Source organism: Argentina anserina, chromosome 2 (assembly GCF_933775445.1).
Source record: "Argentina anserina chromosome 2, drPotAnse1.1, whole genome shotgun sequence".
NCBI lineage: Eukaryota > Viridiplantae > Streptophyta > Magnoliopsida > Rosales > Rosaceae > Argentina > Argentina anserina.
The window spans coordinates 28,488,777-28,504,731 of NC_065873.1; the positions used below are offsets into that span (position 1 = coordinate 28,488,777).

Genomic DNA, 15,955 nt, shown 5'->3' on the forward strand with positions numbered 1-15,955 from the left:
TTTGATTATGAAACTGTAAAATATAACGGAGTGGCGTCATATCATGACAAGCGATGAGGGAATTAACTAATTATGTGTCTTTAGCTAATTTTTGTGTATTATAAAAAACATCAACTAATGTAACAAGTATTGTTTCAATGTTTACTTAATTTGTTTTACATAATAATGCTTACCCAAATTGTTTTACATCATAATGACACGTTGTTATTAATGAGTGTTACAAGAGAACACACAATGCTTGGAGAAAGACATAAGACAATCGATACAATTTTCCTATTATGTTGTTGAACTACAAACTCATACAACACCTCATTCCAACTGAGCTTGTATTGAGCTTTAAACAAAATTATAGGATGTCATTTGATATGATAGTCCACCTTCATTCTACAACAATTCCGTTACCGAGTAACTAAAATTTGTTATAAAAAAAACTAAAATTTATTATAAACACAGTGTCCATTAATACCCTTATCGAAAAGAGATTTTTTTAAGTAAACAAATCAACTTTCGAAAGTGTCATGTTCACTACAGCACTTGGAAGGAAATGAGTTTCTCTTTTTAGTTATGGGAATTGCACGCATCTAATAAAATGGCCTAGAAAAAAGAAAAAAAACGGGAGAAATACTTGAAGATCCAAAAGCACCTTTTTCTTGTATTGAAAAAGAAAAGCTTAGAAAATCTGCAAAGTGATGAAGCTGGAATCACTGTTTTTTCCACGTGATTGCGTTGCTACGTCGAGGACCACCAGCTGTGGTACGCTCTCGTTCCGTAATTTTCTATCATTTTGGCAAATCCGGCAAAGCCGTCCAAGTTGCTCTTCCGTAATTAAGTAATTAATAAATTAAGCCTGACCCTTGTTGACAACAAATTACGGATTAATTATAGTAAATACAATAAAACGGATATTTGTGCTAGCTGTCTATCAATCTCAATCTCACATGAGCAGTATAGCAAACATTGCCTCAAAGGCATTCTAGTGTGATCACGTGGTGTTGCTTATCATATTGTGATCTGAGGGACCTCAATTTAGATTTGTCCTGCTACTAAATCTGGACCTCTATTGATCTGGTGCCGACCTAATCCTATAACTCCTTTAGTCGGAGCCTTGTAGTGGGAGCTGGTGATTCTCTGTAACTGTAAGTCTGGATCGGATCTTAAAGATTCCTCTTGCAAAATAAAATGAAAGTAAAATATGTCGGCGACACACATGGACATATCTAAATTTATATTTATATTTTTGTTTCAAAAAAACTATTATTCTACTATTATGTGTGTCTTATCATATTTAGATTTCTTTACTAGAGTATATTATGTTTTATGTAATAAATATAAATCTATGATTCATCGGGATACTCCGTATGTAATGCCTATATATAAGTCTTATTATCAATCAATAAAATGTTACGTTATGTTTCATTAATAACTTAATCTCGTTTCGTTCCTCCTCAAACATCTTATCTCATTTCATCGTGAAAAACACATTGAATGTGACTAATACGAATATGTCCAGTTTCGTAGGTCAACTTCAACGAGACCTACATGATAACTCACTCAATGAAATATGATGAATTTGGTACCGTTGGAAAGGTCTATGTGTCTAGTTTCATTGCAAATTCTTGTTTTGAGTTGTTATGCAATCTTGTTTCCTAATATCTAAGTTTGACTACGTATATCATGTATGATCTAAGGATGTATTGATAGATTAATGATTAATCATTAGCCCAATATTACTTTTGAAAAACATGTAATGAACGTTGTATACGTTGTTTTTTGTACTTCGTGATTATAGCACAAATTATGGGAGTTGTTTCGTAGACTTCAGGGGGAGTCTACATCACATGATGCTATCAAATGTAGATGGTGCGTTGTGTTTTTTTTTATTTCGATCAAACTTTTGTTTTTCACCTAAGATATTTTTATTTTGCTTGACAATCCTTTTACCGAGCCAACGATATGTGCACCATGCAACCTAGGCATGCGACACAATAGGGAGTATAAGGGTGAGTGTTATGGGATGATTATTATTCTACACTTGTGTGTCTCTTAGTCTATTTAAGTTTACTTATTAGAGTAGATTATGCTTTATGTAATAGATACGAATCTCTGATTAATCGGGATACTCCGTATGTAATGCTTATATATAGGCCTAATTATCAATCAATAAAGTGTTATGTTATGTTCTATTACGTTGTTATTATTTTCATCTCGTTCTTCCTCAAATCATTTTAATTTACTTATTATGTTATATTAAAAACAAATTGATGTAGGACTTTCGAACAAAAAAAAACCTAAAAGAATGCGCAAGAGAAAATTTGGTAGTCTTAGTTTTATATTATTTAGTAGGTAGCACATGTTAAAAGTTATTTGTCATCATTTGCATGATCATTGTGATCGTAGAACTTTAATGCCAAATGAATTTAGTTCATTCCCAAACAAAAAAAATGGATGTAACAGCTCAAGTCCACGCAATTGAGATATTGTATGTTCTGATTATATGTTTTGAGTACGTTTACATGAACCATTTTATTCCTAAAATTCTACCCTAAAATGTGTCTAAATTACTCAATATAAAGAGATATGACTATGCATTATACAATCTTTGAAATATAGTCGCATTAGGGCGACGTGGAATGCGTGTCTTACTTATTTGTTAGAATCTAGTGCTTCTCCAAGTACCAACTCAGCAAAGTAAGATCATAGTAAATTAGTAAAACACCCCTTGTTAGAGGCCTAATATACTCGTCTGAACACTTCCGGCCATGGATATTTAAACTCTTACACAGTTACACCATGGTCAACAACTTATTCCTCATATGCGAGATATTGTCTATTTAGGGCCATACGTGAAAATACTAAGTCGTTACAATTGAATTTCTTCATGATTAACTCAAGTCGCAATAAGATACGATTTTAGATATTATGAAATTATATAAAGCCATTCTTGTACATTTGCCAAGTAAGAAATAGAACTATATAGTCATTTATTCAATACTTTTGACTTGTTAGTTTCAATTTTACATAATGAGTGTGACATTTGGTAATGACAATATCTACACCATTCGAATTATCTCTAAATACAATAATTCGGGATTGCGTGTATCTAATCGAGTACTAAACTTAAAATGATAACCAACTTTGATACATGTCATATTAGTGGCATCCATCAACCAATCATTTGCCTCCTATTTCGCACTAAAACCAGCCTCATATTTTTCTTATATTGGACCGTTAATTGAAACTCAATTTTGAATCACACATAAAATATATTATAATTTAAATTAGAAATTTCGACTAATTTGTTTGATAATTTGACTTGTACCAAATGAATGTTAAACCTAACCTATTTTCGTTTAGCTTCCTAAATAATACTATGAAGACTTGAAGAGTAATGTAGATGACTAGATGGTAAGAGCATATGTACCTTCTTAGTTTTACCATATGGTAAGAGCATTAACCTTACATCTCTCTTCCCATTTACTTATCATGATAAATAAAGAAGAAAAAAAAACAGCATTAACCCTAAATTGGTAATTGGTATTGAAAAGCTTTTTTATAACTGGAACAGGCTTCGATTTCTTTTTTTCTAATTTTGAAAATAAGTAATTTCAGAATTGGGGTGTCAATGGTACACAGTTCCATTCCAACCAATTCATATACCAACCGTACCAAATATATTGTTATACCACCAAATTGGTACATGGTACACGATAGAGTATACCGTACCATACTTCACAAGATGGTTGGTAGGTGGTACAAATTTTTCATGTACCATGGTATGCCGTACCAACCGAAATAGAATTTTATGAAAAAAAAACCATAATATATGCATCCATGGTGAGTCGAACTTGGTATTTTTCGATTAGAATTGAAGCCAACTACCACAGGCTATCATTGCAATTACAACAACTCATGCTAAACAATATATATATTCTTAAAAACTATATATATCGATAAGTATTTCAGCCGTAGATTTAGTGAAAAACAAATTTCAACCGTATATTTTTGTTAAATTTATAATTTTTGGACTTTAACATGTTTAATTTATGACTGTATATTTGGTAATTTGGTTGAATTTGTATAAAACGTTGTATTTGTGTTGTTATTTGCTATTACTTATTTGTATTGGACCTCTCAATTTTTGGGCCATAAAAACATATTGGTAGAAACTTATTACTAACCGTACCAACCGAGTACCAACGGTACCAATTAATTGGTATACCAACGTTATTAGTTAGTTTAAATAGTGAATTTTTCATATAATTCATGTATTAATTGGTATATAGTATTGAAAAAATAAAATTGGTATACCTACGATCCACCGGTATTGAACTCTGTTCAAACTTCAAACTTCAAACTGAGCTCTATTTTGGAGCGCAGCTATTTGTCTTGATCCATATCAACGTGTTCAGATTTTGACACCAGCAATCACGCACAAAGCTACGCGCGTGCATTTAGGGTCTTTATTTGATTGGTAATAAATAAAACCTCAATTAGCAGCCAGCAGGATTTTTGTGGAGACCCTTTTATTCTTGGCCTTCTCTTCTTCCACTACCACTCTTCTCTCTCCTTCTCCCCTCACTCCTCTTCCATCTCTGTCCCAATGGACTCTGTGACCCTATTCTGTACTGGTGCTCTCCTCGCCGGTGGCCTCTACTGGTTCGTCTGCGTTCTCGGCCCGGCCGAGCGACAGGGCAAGCGTGCCGCAGATCTCTCCGGTGGCTCCATCTCCGCCGAAAAAGTCCAAGACAGTTACAACCAGTACTGGTCCTTCTTCCGTCGCCCTAAGCAGATCGAAGCCTCCGAGAAAGTACCCGACTTCGTAGACACCTTCTACAACCTCGTCACCGATATTTACGAGTGGGGTTGGGGTCAGTCCTTCCACTTCTCTCCCTCAGTCGCCGGCAAGTCCCACAAGGATGCCACGCGCCTCCACGAGGAGATGGCCGTCGATCTCATCAACGTCAAGCCCGGTGCCAAGATCCTCGACGTCGGATGCGGCGTTGGCGGGCCGATGCGCGCGATTGCAGCCCACTCGCGCGCCAACGTCGTGGGGATCACGATCAACGAGTACCAGGTGAAGAGGGCTCGTTTGCACAACAAGAAGGCCGGGCTCGACTCACTCTGCGAGGTCGTCTGCGGCAACTTTCTAGAGATGCCTTTCCCGGAGAACAGCTTCGACGGCGCGTACTCCATCGAGGCCACCTGCCACGCGCCGAAGCTGGAGGAGGTGTACGCCGAGATCTTTAGGGTTCTGAAGCCTGGAGCTCTGTACGTTTCGTACGAGTGGGTGACGACTGACAAGTACAACGGCGACGACGCGGAACACAGGGAGGTGATTCAGGGGATCGAGAGAGGTGACGCCCTGCCGGGGCTGAGGACCCACGTGGACATTGCCGAGGCGGCGAGGAAGGTAGGGTTTGAAGTTGTGAAGGAGAAGGATCTGGCCAGACCTCCAAGTGAGCCATGGTGGACCAGGTTGAAGATGGGCAGGATCGCCTACTGGCGCAACCACATTCTCGTTATCGTGCTCTCCTTCTTGGGAATTGCGCCCAAGGGAACCGTGGATGTTCACGAGATGCTGTTTGTCACCGCTGACTATTTGACCAGAGGTGGTGAGACCGGAATCTTCACTCCGATGCACATGATCCTCTGCCGGAAACCGGAATAACTTTCTCCGAGTCACAATGGTACTGACATGTATCACCCATCCAAACCCTCCCTTTGTTATTCTAGTCCCTTTTTTTACATTTGTTTTTGGTTTTAATTTCTCTTCCTAGACTCTGTTCTTTTTGGTTTTGCTATTTTGACAGTCTAATTTATTGTATTTCCATTCGGAATTATTTGAATTTTCGTGATTAGGATCTTCTGCTTATTCACATTCTAGTGTCTTGGACTCATTGTAGTAATAAACTAATAATGTAATTTTCTCCCTTAGTTTTTGTAAGTTTGTCTGTGATGTATCTGGACTCTGAAGCATGTAGTGATCTAATCTGTAGCAGATGTTTAGAATCACTCTTTGGTAAATCAAAAAAATAAATCCGATCTGAGAACGTGTTCTGGAAGACGACACAATGCCATTGATATAATTTGGATTTATGTTTCCTGCTTGATGCTTGGAATCGTGGATATCGCTAGCCATGTTTTCCTCAGACAACAGAACATCACGTCTGTCCCCAAGTTTCGTCTACGACTAAGTTCAGTTTCGGTTCATAATTGTTCAGGCATATAGAAGATTATGTAACGCATATAAGCTAGGCTAGAATGAGAAATTGTAACGTAAAAATAAACGGCTATGATAAGTGATAAGTGCCTAAGGTGTAGGGAATAATGGGAGGAAGTGAGAACATGTGATACCATGTGAGGTTAGGTAGAGAGGAAGTGTGTCTTGTTGCTCCCTGTGGGCAAGTGAGTTAGAGAGTTTGGAGATGGAAGTGAGAAGGCGCCAAATGAGAAAGTGCTGGCTTCAAGTTTAGTGTGTCATGTTGTGCGTGGGTTTTAGCCAAAGGTCCTCCAAACATGCCGACAGATGGGGTCGCCTGCTGGGCTTTGGATCTCTCACTGATTGCTCTCTGTGTGCTCTCTTCTCTTCTCTCTTTCGATCTTCACCATCTGTAAATGTCGTTTTGTTTTTCCTATTTTCTATATCTCTGCCATCCTGTATATACTTGCAACTTATTTTTATATGATGCACTATAATATTTGATGGGTGCGTTTATTTTAGAGACCTTAGTGCATATGACACATATGGGATAGGTGGCAAGAGATCTGAGATTTACTCTGAATAATCTGATCTGAGTGTAGACTTTCAGGTGCCAAATGAGCTAAATAAAAAACCTAAATGATAGACTTACAGGTGAAAAATTATTTGTTGGGTTTCTCCTGAACTGAGTGGTAGTATTGATGAGTGAGTTAAGTGAAAGATTGTAGTGCTGATGGCAGGGGCATACCGCATACATGCTTCTGTAACTGCTGAACACCCATGTTGAACATGTAATAATCTATCCAGCATCCGGTCACTGAAAGGGTCTATTTTGTCACATCATGAATTATGAATCAGCCTGCTGTTTGATTTTGATCTTGGAACCATTTCAGATATTTTGTTGCTTGGGAGTTTGGTAATATTTTTCTTTAGAAAATATCCCACTTTGTAGTAGATACTTCGGCTAGAATTTTCCCTGGAAGTCATTAGAAAGTGAGATGTACCGTCCTATATTATCTAGTTCGACTCAACAAAGAATAGCTGTAGTGTCTAAGTTTTTTTTATCCAATTTAAAAAAGAGTTCTAGTCAGTCACGTCTTCATTGAATTATTGTCCTCTTTAGAAGATTAGCTTTTAGACTGGGGTTACTCTTCATGGAATCATGAAGGGACAATGAAGCATAGCTTTTAGTCTCTTTTGAGTTTTGATTGCCCCTTAATAATTTGGGACGGTGTATAATTCAAGGGTCCAAATCCAATACACACTGGTATAACAAAAACAAAATAAATACGCATGTCCAGGTGTTGCTCACTTGGACAATCAGTCGTATTTGCTTAAATATCTACTAGGGAGTTCTCCTGGCCTATTTTATTATCAAAAATTGAAGTAGACTTGCTGAAGGTGTTCTTCTTTCGACCAATCATAATCCAGCAATTCTAGCCTATCCAATAAACCAAAACCTCAATTTTTCTGTGCAGCAGGTGTTGCCTTGCGTGAAAGCAACTCGTGTGAAGAATATCAAGTTTCTCAAATTTATATTCATGTGGCGTCCTCATATAAAAGCCCACATACAGATATTATGGGCTAGCCCATGGTCTCTGTGTGATGTCAAATTGTCAACACGATTTTATGCCATAGAAATATCCCAAAATACCCCCTAAATACCACATATCAGTCAATAGATGACATGAACCACAAGCACAACGAGTGGTTGTGAACTAAATCGACTGCAGATTTCAAGATAATTCTCACTGCTCCCTCATACCACTCTGTACCCTCATAGCTTCAAGGGAGTTCAAGCACACTCAGCTTCCGATCAATGGCCACCATCACAAACTTCGTAGCGAAACCACTTCTATCTCTGTCTTCTATCCAAAAAGCCAGCTCTCTTTTCCACCACCACCGCTCCTTCTCATCCCTAATCACCAAACTCAAACCTTCATCAACAAAACCAGAAGCCAAACATGCCCGCTTCAACATGACCACAAAGGCCGCGGCCGCCTCGGGAACTAAGAAAGTACAGAGCGATGAAAGAGTTGTTAAAGTCCACAGCATGTCGGAATTCGATGAAGCCCTCCAATCGGCAAAGGACAAGCTCGTGGTGGTCGAATTCGCCGCCAGCCACAGCCCACAGAGCAAGAAAATGTACCCCTTTATGGTTGATCTCAGCCGGACGTGCGCCGACGTGGAGTTCCTGTTGGTGATGGGAGACGAGAACGAGAAGACCAGGGAGCTGTGCAGGAGGGAGAAGATCGAGAAGGTTCCGCACTTCAGCTTCTACAAGAGCATGAAGAAGATTCACGAGGAGGAAGGCATCACCGGCGACCAGCTCGTCGGAGACGTGTTGTACTACGGCGACAACCACTCGGCGGTGGTGCAGTTGCATAACAGAGAGGACGTCGAGACGTTGATTCAAGATCACAAGGCTGACCATAAGCTGATTGTGCTTGACGTGGGGCTTAAGCATTGCGGGCCATGCGTGAAGGTGTATCCGACGGTGGTTAAGCTGTCGAGGAGGATGGAGGACACGGTGGTGTTTGCGAGAATGAACGGCGATGAGAACGACAGCTGTCTGCAGTTCCTCAAGGACATGGAGGTGGTGGAGGTGCCGACGTTCTTGTTCATTAGGGACGGTGAGATTTGCGGTAGGTATGTGGGTTCTGGGAAGGGTGAGCTTATTGGTGAGATTCTAAGATACCAAGGAGTGCGCGTCACTTACTGATGTTTGAATTAATTTAGCAAGCTACATTTGCAAAATTTGGTCCTCTAGGAATTGTGACCATATACACGAACAGTTTATGATGAGTATTGAGAATTGAATAATTTAGTTAATGTAGAAGTGTAGAACCTACTATTCTACTGGCTTTGCATTACATTACCTTCATGTCCAAATCAAGCTGCACATATATATAATCCAGCAGGCTCTAACTCCTCTGTATTCTCTCGTTCTCCTCAACTGCCAATTCCTATAGGACAAGTATGAATAAAAAAGGAACAAACTCGGTTAAATTAAACCATCAAGAAATTATAACCGGTATATATAGTCTAAGTGGCCTACTCCCAGTATATAATTTATTGGACATTGTCACGTGGTTCTCCGGAAAAACTGAAAAATTACTTAATTATTATTAGTTATTTATATTTAAATATTTTTTTTCTTTTCACTGTGTGCATGTTTATCACATTATGAGTAATATAATTAGTTGTGTACACCACATGACAGTGACACGTGCTGTTCTTGGTACACATAATAATTACTCATGAGTTTATTACCTACTAGACAACATTATTATATGTATTTTATAGTACTAGACCATCTTCATATGGTTGTAGGACATGTGAAAATCACAGAACACTGAAGAAATTAACCTAAAACAATTTGCTTTTTTACATGTAATGCCTAATTACATAGGTAGTTCAGTACATCTACGTACTATATCATGGTTATGATAACATGTAAAATGAAACATAGACCAAAAGTCCAAAACTTATCAGAGTTCGGAAGGACAATTTATCACTGTTCACGCATCTGCAGCTCTGCATGTAATTGCGATTCTTATAAACACCATAGAAGAGGTTCGTGGTCCATAAACACTGCCTTAATGTTTATTTTACGATCATCATGACGGATACGGTGTAGTGTATGATTAGACTGCAAAGCGTACATACAACTATCTTCTCCGGCCAAAATTATCTTCGCCGGCCACTGCCTCAAGAAATTCTGGGTTCTGCTTTAATTCCTTTCCAAGATAGAATTGGAAAGTTGTCTGTGCCCATGTCCGGCCATGAACATAAGTCCGAGCCTAGGACCAATCAGGTACAGTTTAAATTAAAGTTAAAGAGCACAAGACGTGAGCGATGAAAGCTGTCTTTAATTAGGGGAGGGTAGATCTTATGTTTATCCCATTTTGATGAGGCTCCGATTTCCGGAGTCCTCTTATTCTCTTCAATAACGTACGTGGAGAAGGGGCCGCTGCTATTTGATCACCGGCACGTAGATTGGCCAGTTCCCGACTTCCCGCTGTCTGTCATCGCCTAACCCTAATGATTCTGATTAACAGATTAATAGTCTCTCCTCGGCTCCAGAGACACTCACTCTTTGTATATTCCGTGCTTTGCCCCTTTTTCGGGGCTGGGCTTAATGCAATGTTACGATTCTAAATTGTCAAGACGGATCATACCAAATTACCACCTGATTATAGGAATGCCACGTATAGTTGTGGTTTCAGTCAAAATGCGTCAGCTATTTAATTGCAAAGACGACCAGCTGATCTCACTGTTTTCAAATTCGGCGTGCTCAATTCACCAATGCTTATGTGTTTTCCTATTTAAAATTTCACTTAGTTGAGTTTCATTTTGTTTATAGCTTTATTTGTCCATCATAGCTCTTTGTTGAGCTCTTAGGATCCAATTGCCAAGTTCAGATGATATATATTACACATTACCAAGTCAAACTTATGGTTGAATTATGAACGAGGCCTGTTTTGGACTATATATGAAAGTTATGATCTTCATATATAGAGCTTCCATTCCACTATTTTATAGATGTAATAGCTCACGACATACTTAATTTTTCCCATCTCGAAGAGTCCTGGCATTGGTATGTTGTAAACCTAAAACATAAAGAGTAACTCTCAAGCAACGTTGTACGTTCGTTCAAATTTTCACGAGTATTTAGGTTATTTTGATCGTTTTGATAAGTTCACATAAATGTACCAATGGTCCAATATACTCCAATAAAAAGGATAACAACTCACTGAAACCTTATTATGGTTGAAATCTCATGAGCTAGCGCAGGTCGATATTATTAGTGGTTACACCAGCACATATGTATGATTCGATCTATTGACAGATCACTCTTATCTCGAATTTATCTCGCAATGATATCTGGAATTGACTTGGCAACTGCCTAATAATAATACCTTACAACTACATCAATTCAAAACGATGACAGCATATTTTTCTGATGTGATTGGAAAACTAAGTCTACCTAAATATATATGTACAACTTAATTTCCTTTCATGTAATACTGTAGTCACCTACGTACCACTTGTTTGTCGAATATTGATAATCTTCTTGTTGGATCTGCATTCACTTATCTGCGGATCAAAATTCAACCTCATTTCAAGTTAAAATAAAGCAGAAGAGACCCTAGAGAGCAATGAAAATCATGAAGAATCTATATTTTGTACGTATTGTATGATATGACCCAACAATCTGCTCACCAATTACAGTTGCTTAATCAACATCCTGAACATCTAATGAATTTGTGACTTAAAACTAACAAAAAGAAAACCAAGTTCCAAATGAAGAATCCTGTACTGAAAAAAAAAATCGAGGAATTGATGATATATGTATCAATTTACTTTAATCGTGGGCTTCAATTGTAGAGGACTCGGAGGAGCCATCGTTCTTCTCTTCCACAGATTTATCTCTTTCTTTGGCTGCAACTCCACATCAGCTCCTGGCGAACCGCCTATCGTCAACGGCGCCGAGAAAGTAATTCCGGCATACTCGCGCTCGTGATCTTCATGATCACTATTTTCTACATCTTCATCCGAATGATAAATCCTGTTATTATCGTCATCGCGACGTGGCGCTACCTTGGCCTGCTGCGCTTGCCAATCAAAGTTGGCAAAAACATGCCCTCTTCCGCTCGCAAATCGCTGCATCTGACTCAACGACGGTGCTCTATCCGGAAGCCCCGCCGCCTTTGTTATATGATCGACGTCGGCGTCGGATTTTCGTCTCCGATTTACACTACTAAACATTTTCCGAAACGCAAACGAGGGCTTCTTTGCTTCCTTATGTGACAATGAATTCGAAGCTGGCTTTGATTGATCTCTCGGAGGTAAACCGGCGCGTTTTGTCTTCTTGATTTGTTGGTGTTCTTGTTTCTTTTGCTTGATTTGTCCCATGCACGAAACCTTCGGTGATGTGGGTTCTACTTCATCTACGCTCCCGAAGCTACTGCTTCCGATGTTCCTCGGCTTTCTCCGGGCTTCGTCCGGAATAAGTGGGCCGGAGAACCCTCCCCGATTGCCGTGAGTTTTGTGCTTAGGGCTGTATGAAGCGCCGTGAAAGTAAACTCCAGACGCAGCTTTGGGAAGGAATTTTAAGATCTTGCTTCTCGATTTACCTTGCTTCTGAAGTTCCATTGGATTATGAATCGTCTTCTAAAGTCGAATATACTGGAAATTGGTAGATTGGGTCATATATATATATAGGGTGTGTCTTGTAAGGTGAGATCTGACAGCTTCAAAGGGAGGGCTGGTCAAACAAGGTGGTGTGACCTAGCTTAATCTTGTTTGTTTAGGAATGAATTAAATATTACAGCTTGGGTTTCCCATAGGCTTCCGGATTTATCTCCAAGTTTTTTTTATTCCTTTTGGTTTTGGGTAAGTGCAATAACACTTTAATCACAATTGCTAAATATAATTGACTTATTTTAGCCATGATCGAGGATGCTGTCATCTGATGACTTGTTAAACCCTCTAATTGGATTCATGGTTGAACATTACAATTTACAGGTAGGTTCTATAAGATAATGATAAGTTGATAGGGCAATTAGAGGATGAGTCATGAGATATTATTATATATGGTAGGTAATTAATTGGCTTCTAAAAGATTTCATTTGTTTTTCTTGATCCTCTGATTGAGGTAGGAATGTTTGTTTCTTGTTGGACGTATAGGCTAGGACTTGTTGGATAAATGGGAAAATGCATGAAATTGATAATATATCAACTCATCGATAAATATTCTTTTGTGAATATTATAACCCACATCTAAAACATTATAGTAAAACTTATACGTACCTTGCTTTGGTCTCCGATCGATGGTGATCAGACTTATACATTGAATGTTACATTTCTAAGCTTGTTGGTACAAAGAAAAATCGATGTCCAAACTAATTCTTGGTCTGGCAAAGGGTTAACAATTTTAGATGAAGTTTTCCAATCACTTTAGGCATTAGAATGAGTGGTTTATTCGATGGGGGTGATGACTAGCGCCGAAATGCATCCTTTAATTGACTGATCCACCGAAATATTGAACATTAAAACTTGTCCTTACTGTTGTAATTATGATGACCAATCCATGTTAATTTGTTTGGTTGAAAATGTCTCCCTTTAATTATCTGTGTGCTTCTTGCGTTGTATATGAAAGATCAAGCTAAGATCGATATAGGTTTTCATCAACCGGTTAGGGTTTGAAAGCTTGAAGTGCTCTCCCAAGGCTCCACCATGTTGAAAATTGAAGAGCAATTAATAAAAATTGTTGAGAAAACGATGTAATCGAAATTCGTCTTATTTAGTAATTCAGATATGTAAGAACTAGCAAACTTTCATAGAGTTTTGAGTAGCACTAGTTTGGCTTTCCATTGAATATAAAGGTCAAATGAGTGTGGCATTAACATCACATGACGTTATAAAACATATACATCATCGAGCACGTAGCATGAGTATGCAATGATGAACACATGATTTTGGGATGCATAGCATGGTCCTTAGTACCGTGGAATTTTTCATATATGACCGTTCGCACATATACACACGTAAAAAATTTCATTTACATTACGAACTATATGAGAGGGTCGTCAGTAAAAAAGTAAGAAAGGTTAAGAAATCTAATACTTTGGAATGACCACATGTTGTAGTTTACGAACGAGGAGCGAGGGAAATCGGTGTAGATGATAAAATAGAGTACAATGTTTAGATTAGACACTTGATGTAAGAACTAGCACACGGTTTAGACTATGGCAAATGGGGAAGCAAACTAAGTCAGCTGAGAACTGTTATTTGTATATACAGAAGTTATTAAATCCATATGGGTGTGGTCGGTATGAAACTACGAACTCTATGTTGGACTTTGGTTCAATCAGGATTGGAATATATCATATATGTATATGATGATCAAAGATGAGCAACGAGTACGATGTGAACGTACTATGAAGCTTCCTCTACCCACAAATCTTAAATATAAGATGCGAACAAGACAACCCCCAACGCTCTAATGGTGATGTTTCTGTCTTCTTTCCCATATTGTATACGTACAAGAATGTTACAACAACAGCGGGATTCACCTGCCGCTCCCAAGCTTGAATTACCCATGCATTTTCGGATTTGATTTAATATAATCAAGCATGTTCTTTGAAGTGTTATGATTGAAACTAACATAAGCACTAGTCACTGTGCTCGACGTCATGGATCTAGCCACAAAAGGCTTGTAGTTTCTACTTTCTACTTTCTCATGGATCTTATTCATTTCTTTTGCAATTTGCACCTTCCTGCAACACAAATATAGTACACTACCCTCTCATAAAAAAAACTATTACTCTAAATTGTGCGAATATATAAGATTTGTTGTGACTCCTTATATTCTTTAGGACGTTAAATTAAGCTGGCATGACCTTACAACACTAATGCATGTCCGACTTAAGGTAATTAGGGTGGTTGGACATTTAGCTCGAGCGAGAAGTTGGCCCTCTGGGGTATCTTCACAGTGTAGCTCTAAAACAGGATCGTAACTTTAGAGGGATAGATAAATTATTTTATAAGATTTTTACGTTTGTAGTTTAAAACTTTAAATCACAGTGGGACTCTGCAATGGCCCGTAAAACAAATTACTTTGGGCCTCACTTGTAAGAAGGCCCATCATGCTCTTAGCATCTTACTATACTCGACCTGTCGACCAACTCGGTTGGATCCGAGACTCCGAACTGAACTGTGAACTGTGAACTGTGAAGAACCACTAAAAGCTCCAGAACAGCCACCGCTAAATCCCCTCGTCTCTTTGCCTGCAGGTGCGCTCATCTTTCAGTTTTATTTTTCTGTAACTTGAAGTCCGTAATGATACAATTTCAATTTGTGTTTCATCGTGTGTATGAACGATGAGAAATAACCTATGGACTTGATGAAATCGATTACTACGATGTTCTGAATTGCTTGCTATATACAAATTACATTTAGAGATGAGGAAGAGAGTTAGGTTAATTAGCTAATTGTGGATTAGTGTGCTAGTCTGACATGGTAAATGTGTGTTTTTGAGGAAAGGAGTCGATTATGGCTCTTCCCTTTGATTTGCAGGATTTCCTTCTCCGCGCTCGAGTCTTTAAGCTGTACAGGCAAGCCCTAAGGGTTACTCGAAGAGCCCCTGTCGAGGCTAGAGGTCAAATTCTTTACCTTAAGCAAAATCTGTTTGTGCAATATGATTGTTGCGACTGATTTCGATGGCATTGTTTATTTCCATAGTTCATTATAGTTCTATGATAATATCGTTGTTCAGCTTTAGCATACACTTGGAATGTGTTTTGAGGTAGGAAAGATCACATCAGCTTTATCATTTTGCTTATAGTTCCTAGGAAGATTATGCTCTTGAAAAGTTGGATGCATAAGGTAGGAAAGATCACATCAGCTTTATCATAAGTTGATTTTTACAGGTGAACTAAGAACGACGATTAGACAAGAAATGGAGAATAGTCGAGACTGCAATGACAGGCAGAAGATTCGTTACTTACTTAGCGAAGGACGAGAGAGATTAAAACATCTAGATGAGATGCTTGACATGCAAGGCCATCCTGAGTAAGGAAGAGATTTGCACTCTGTAAGTCGTTGAATTTCTGAAAGCTTAACATCACATTGTAGTCGCACATTGACTGTTGTCTAAATCTAGCGAGGTCCAAGAACTTAGTTTCTCTTTATAATTTTCACCATGATTAATAGTGAACCATATTGTACCAAAGTGTGACTAGCTAAGTT

The 15,955-nt window shown here is 38.4% G+C and overlaps 4 protein-coding genes across 5 annotated transcripts; 3 read left to right on the forward strand and 1 right to left on the reverse strand.

The window, feature by feature from the left end:
- The first annotated feature begins 4,506 nt into the window (after positions 1–4,506).
- Positions 4,507–5,956, forward strand: LOC126782147 (24-methylenesterol C-methyltransferase 2). Its single transcript, XM_050507319.1, has one exon. The coding sequence runs from the start codon at positions 4,601–4,603 to the stop codon at positions 5,666–5,668; it is 1,068 nt and encodes a 355-aa protein (XP_050363276.1). The 5' UTR covers positions 4,507–4,600; the 3' UTR covers positions 5,669–5,956.
- Positions 5,957–7,879: 1,923 nt separating this feature from the next.
- LOC126784405 (thioredoxin-like protein CDSP32, chloroplastic) lies at positions 7,880–9,064 on the forward strand. Its single transcript, XM_050509869.1, has one exon. It carries the CDS (start codon positions 8,019–8,021, stop codon positions 8,919–8,921), a length of 903 nt encoding a protein of 300 aa, XP_050365826.1. The 5' UTR covers positions 7,880–8,018; the 3' UTR covers positions 8,922–9,064.
- A 2,043-nt stretch (positions 9,065–11,107) lies between these two features.
- On the reverse strand, positions 11,108–12,389 carry LOC126783767 (uncharacterized protein At1g76070). The gene has a single exon (XM_050509294.1). The coding sequence runs from the start codon at positions 12,356–12,358 to the stop codon at positions 11,558–11,560; it is 801 nt and encodes a 266-aa protein (XP_050365251.1). The 5' UTR covers positions 12,359–12,389; the 3' UTR covers positions 11,108–11,557.
- A 2,535-nt stretch (positions 12,390–14,924) lies between these two features.
- On the forward strand, positions 14,925–15,786 carry LOC126784653 (uncharacterized). Of its 2 annotated transcripts, none has more exons than XM_050510129.1 (3): positions 14,925–15,000; positions 15,251–15,365; positions 15,637–15,786. In XM_050510129.1, exons 2-3 carry the CDS (start codon positions 15,260–15,262, stop codon positions 15,780–15,782), a joined length of 252 nt encoding a protein of 83 aa, XP_050366086.1. In that variant the 5' UTR covers positions 14,925–15,000; positions 15,251–15,259; the 3' UTR covers positions 15,783–15,786. The 2 variants fall into 2 exon arrangements, with proteins under 2 accessions (XP_050366086.1, XP_050366087.1); XM_050510130.1 differs by having other exon boundaries at positions 14,948–15,000; positions 15,246–15,365.
- Positions 15,787–15,955: the final 169 nt, after the last annotated feature.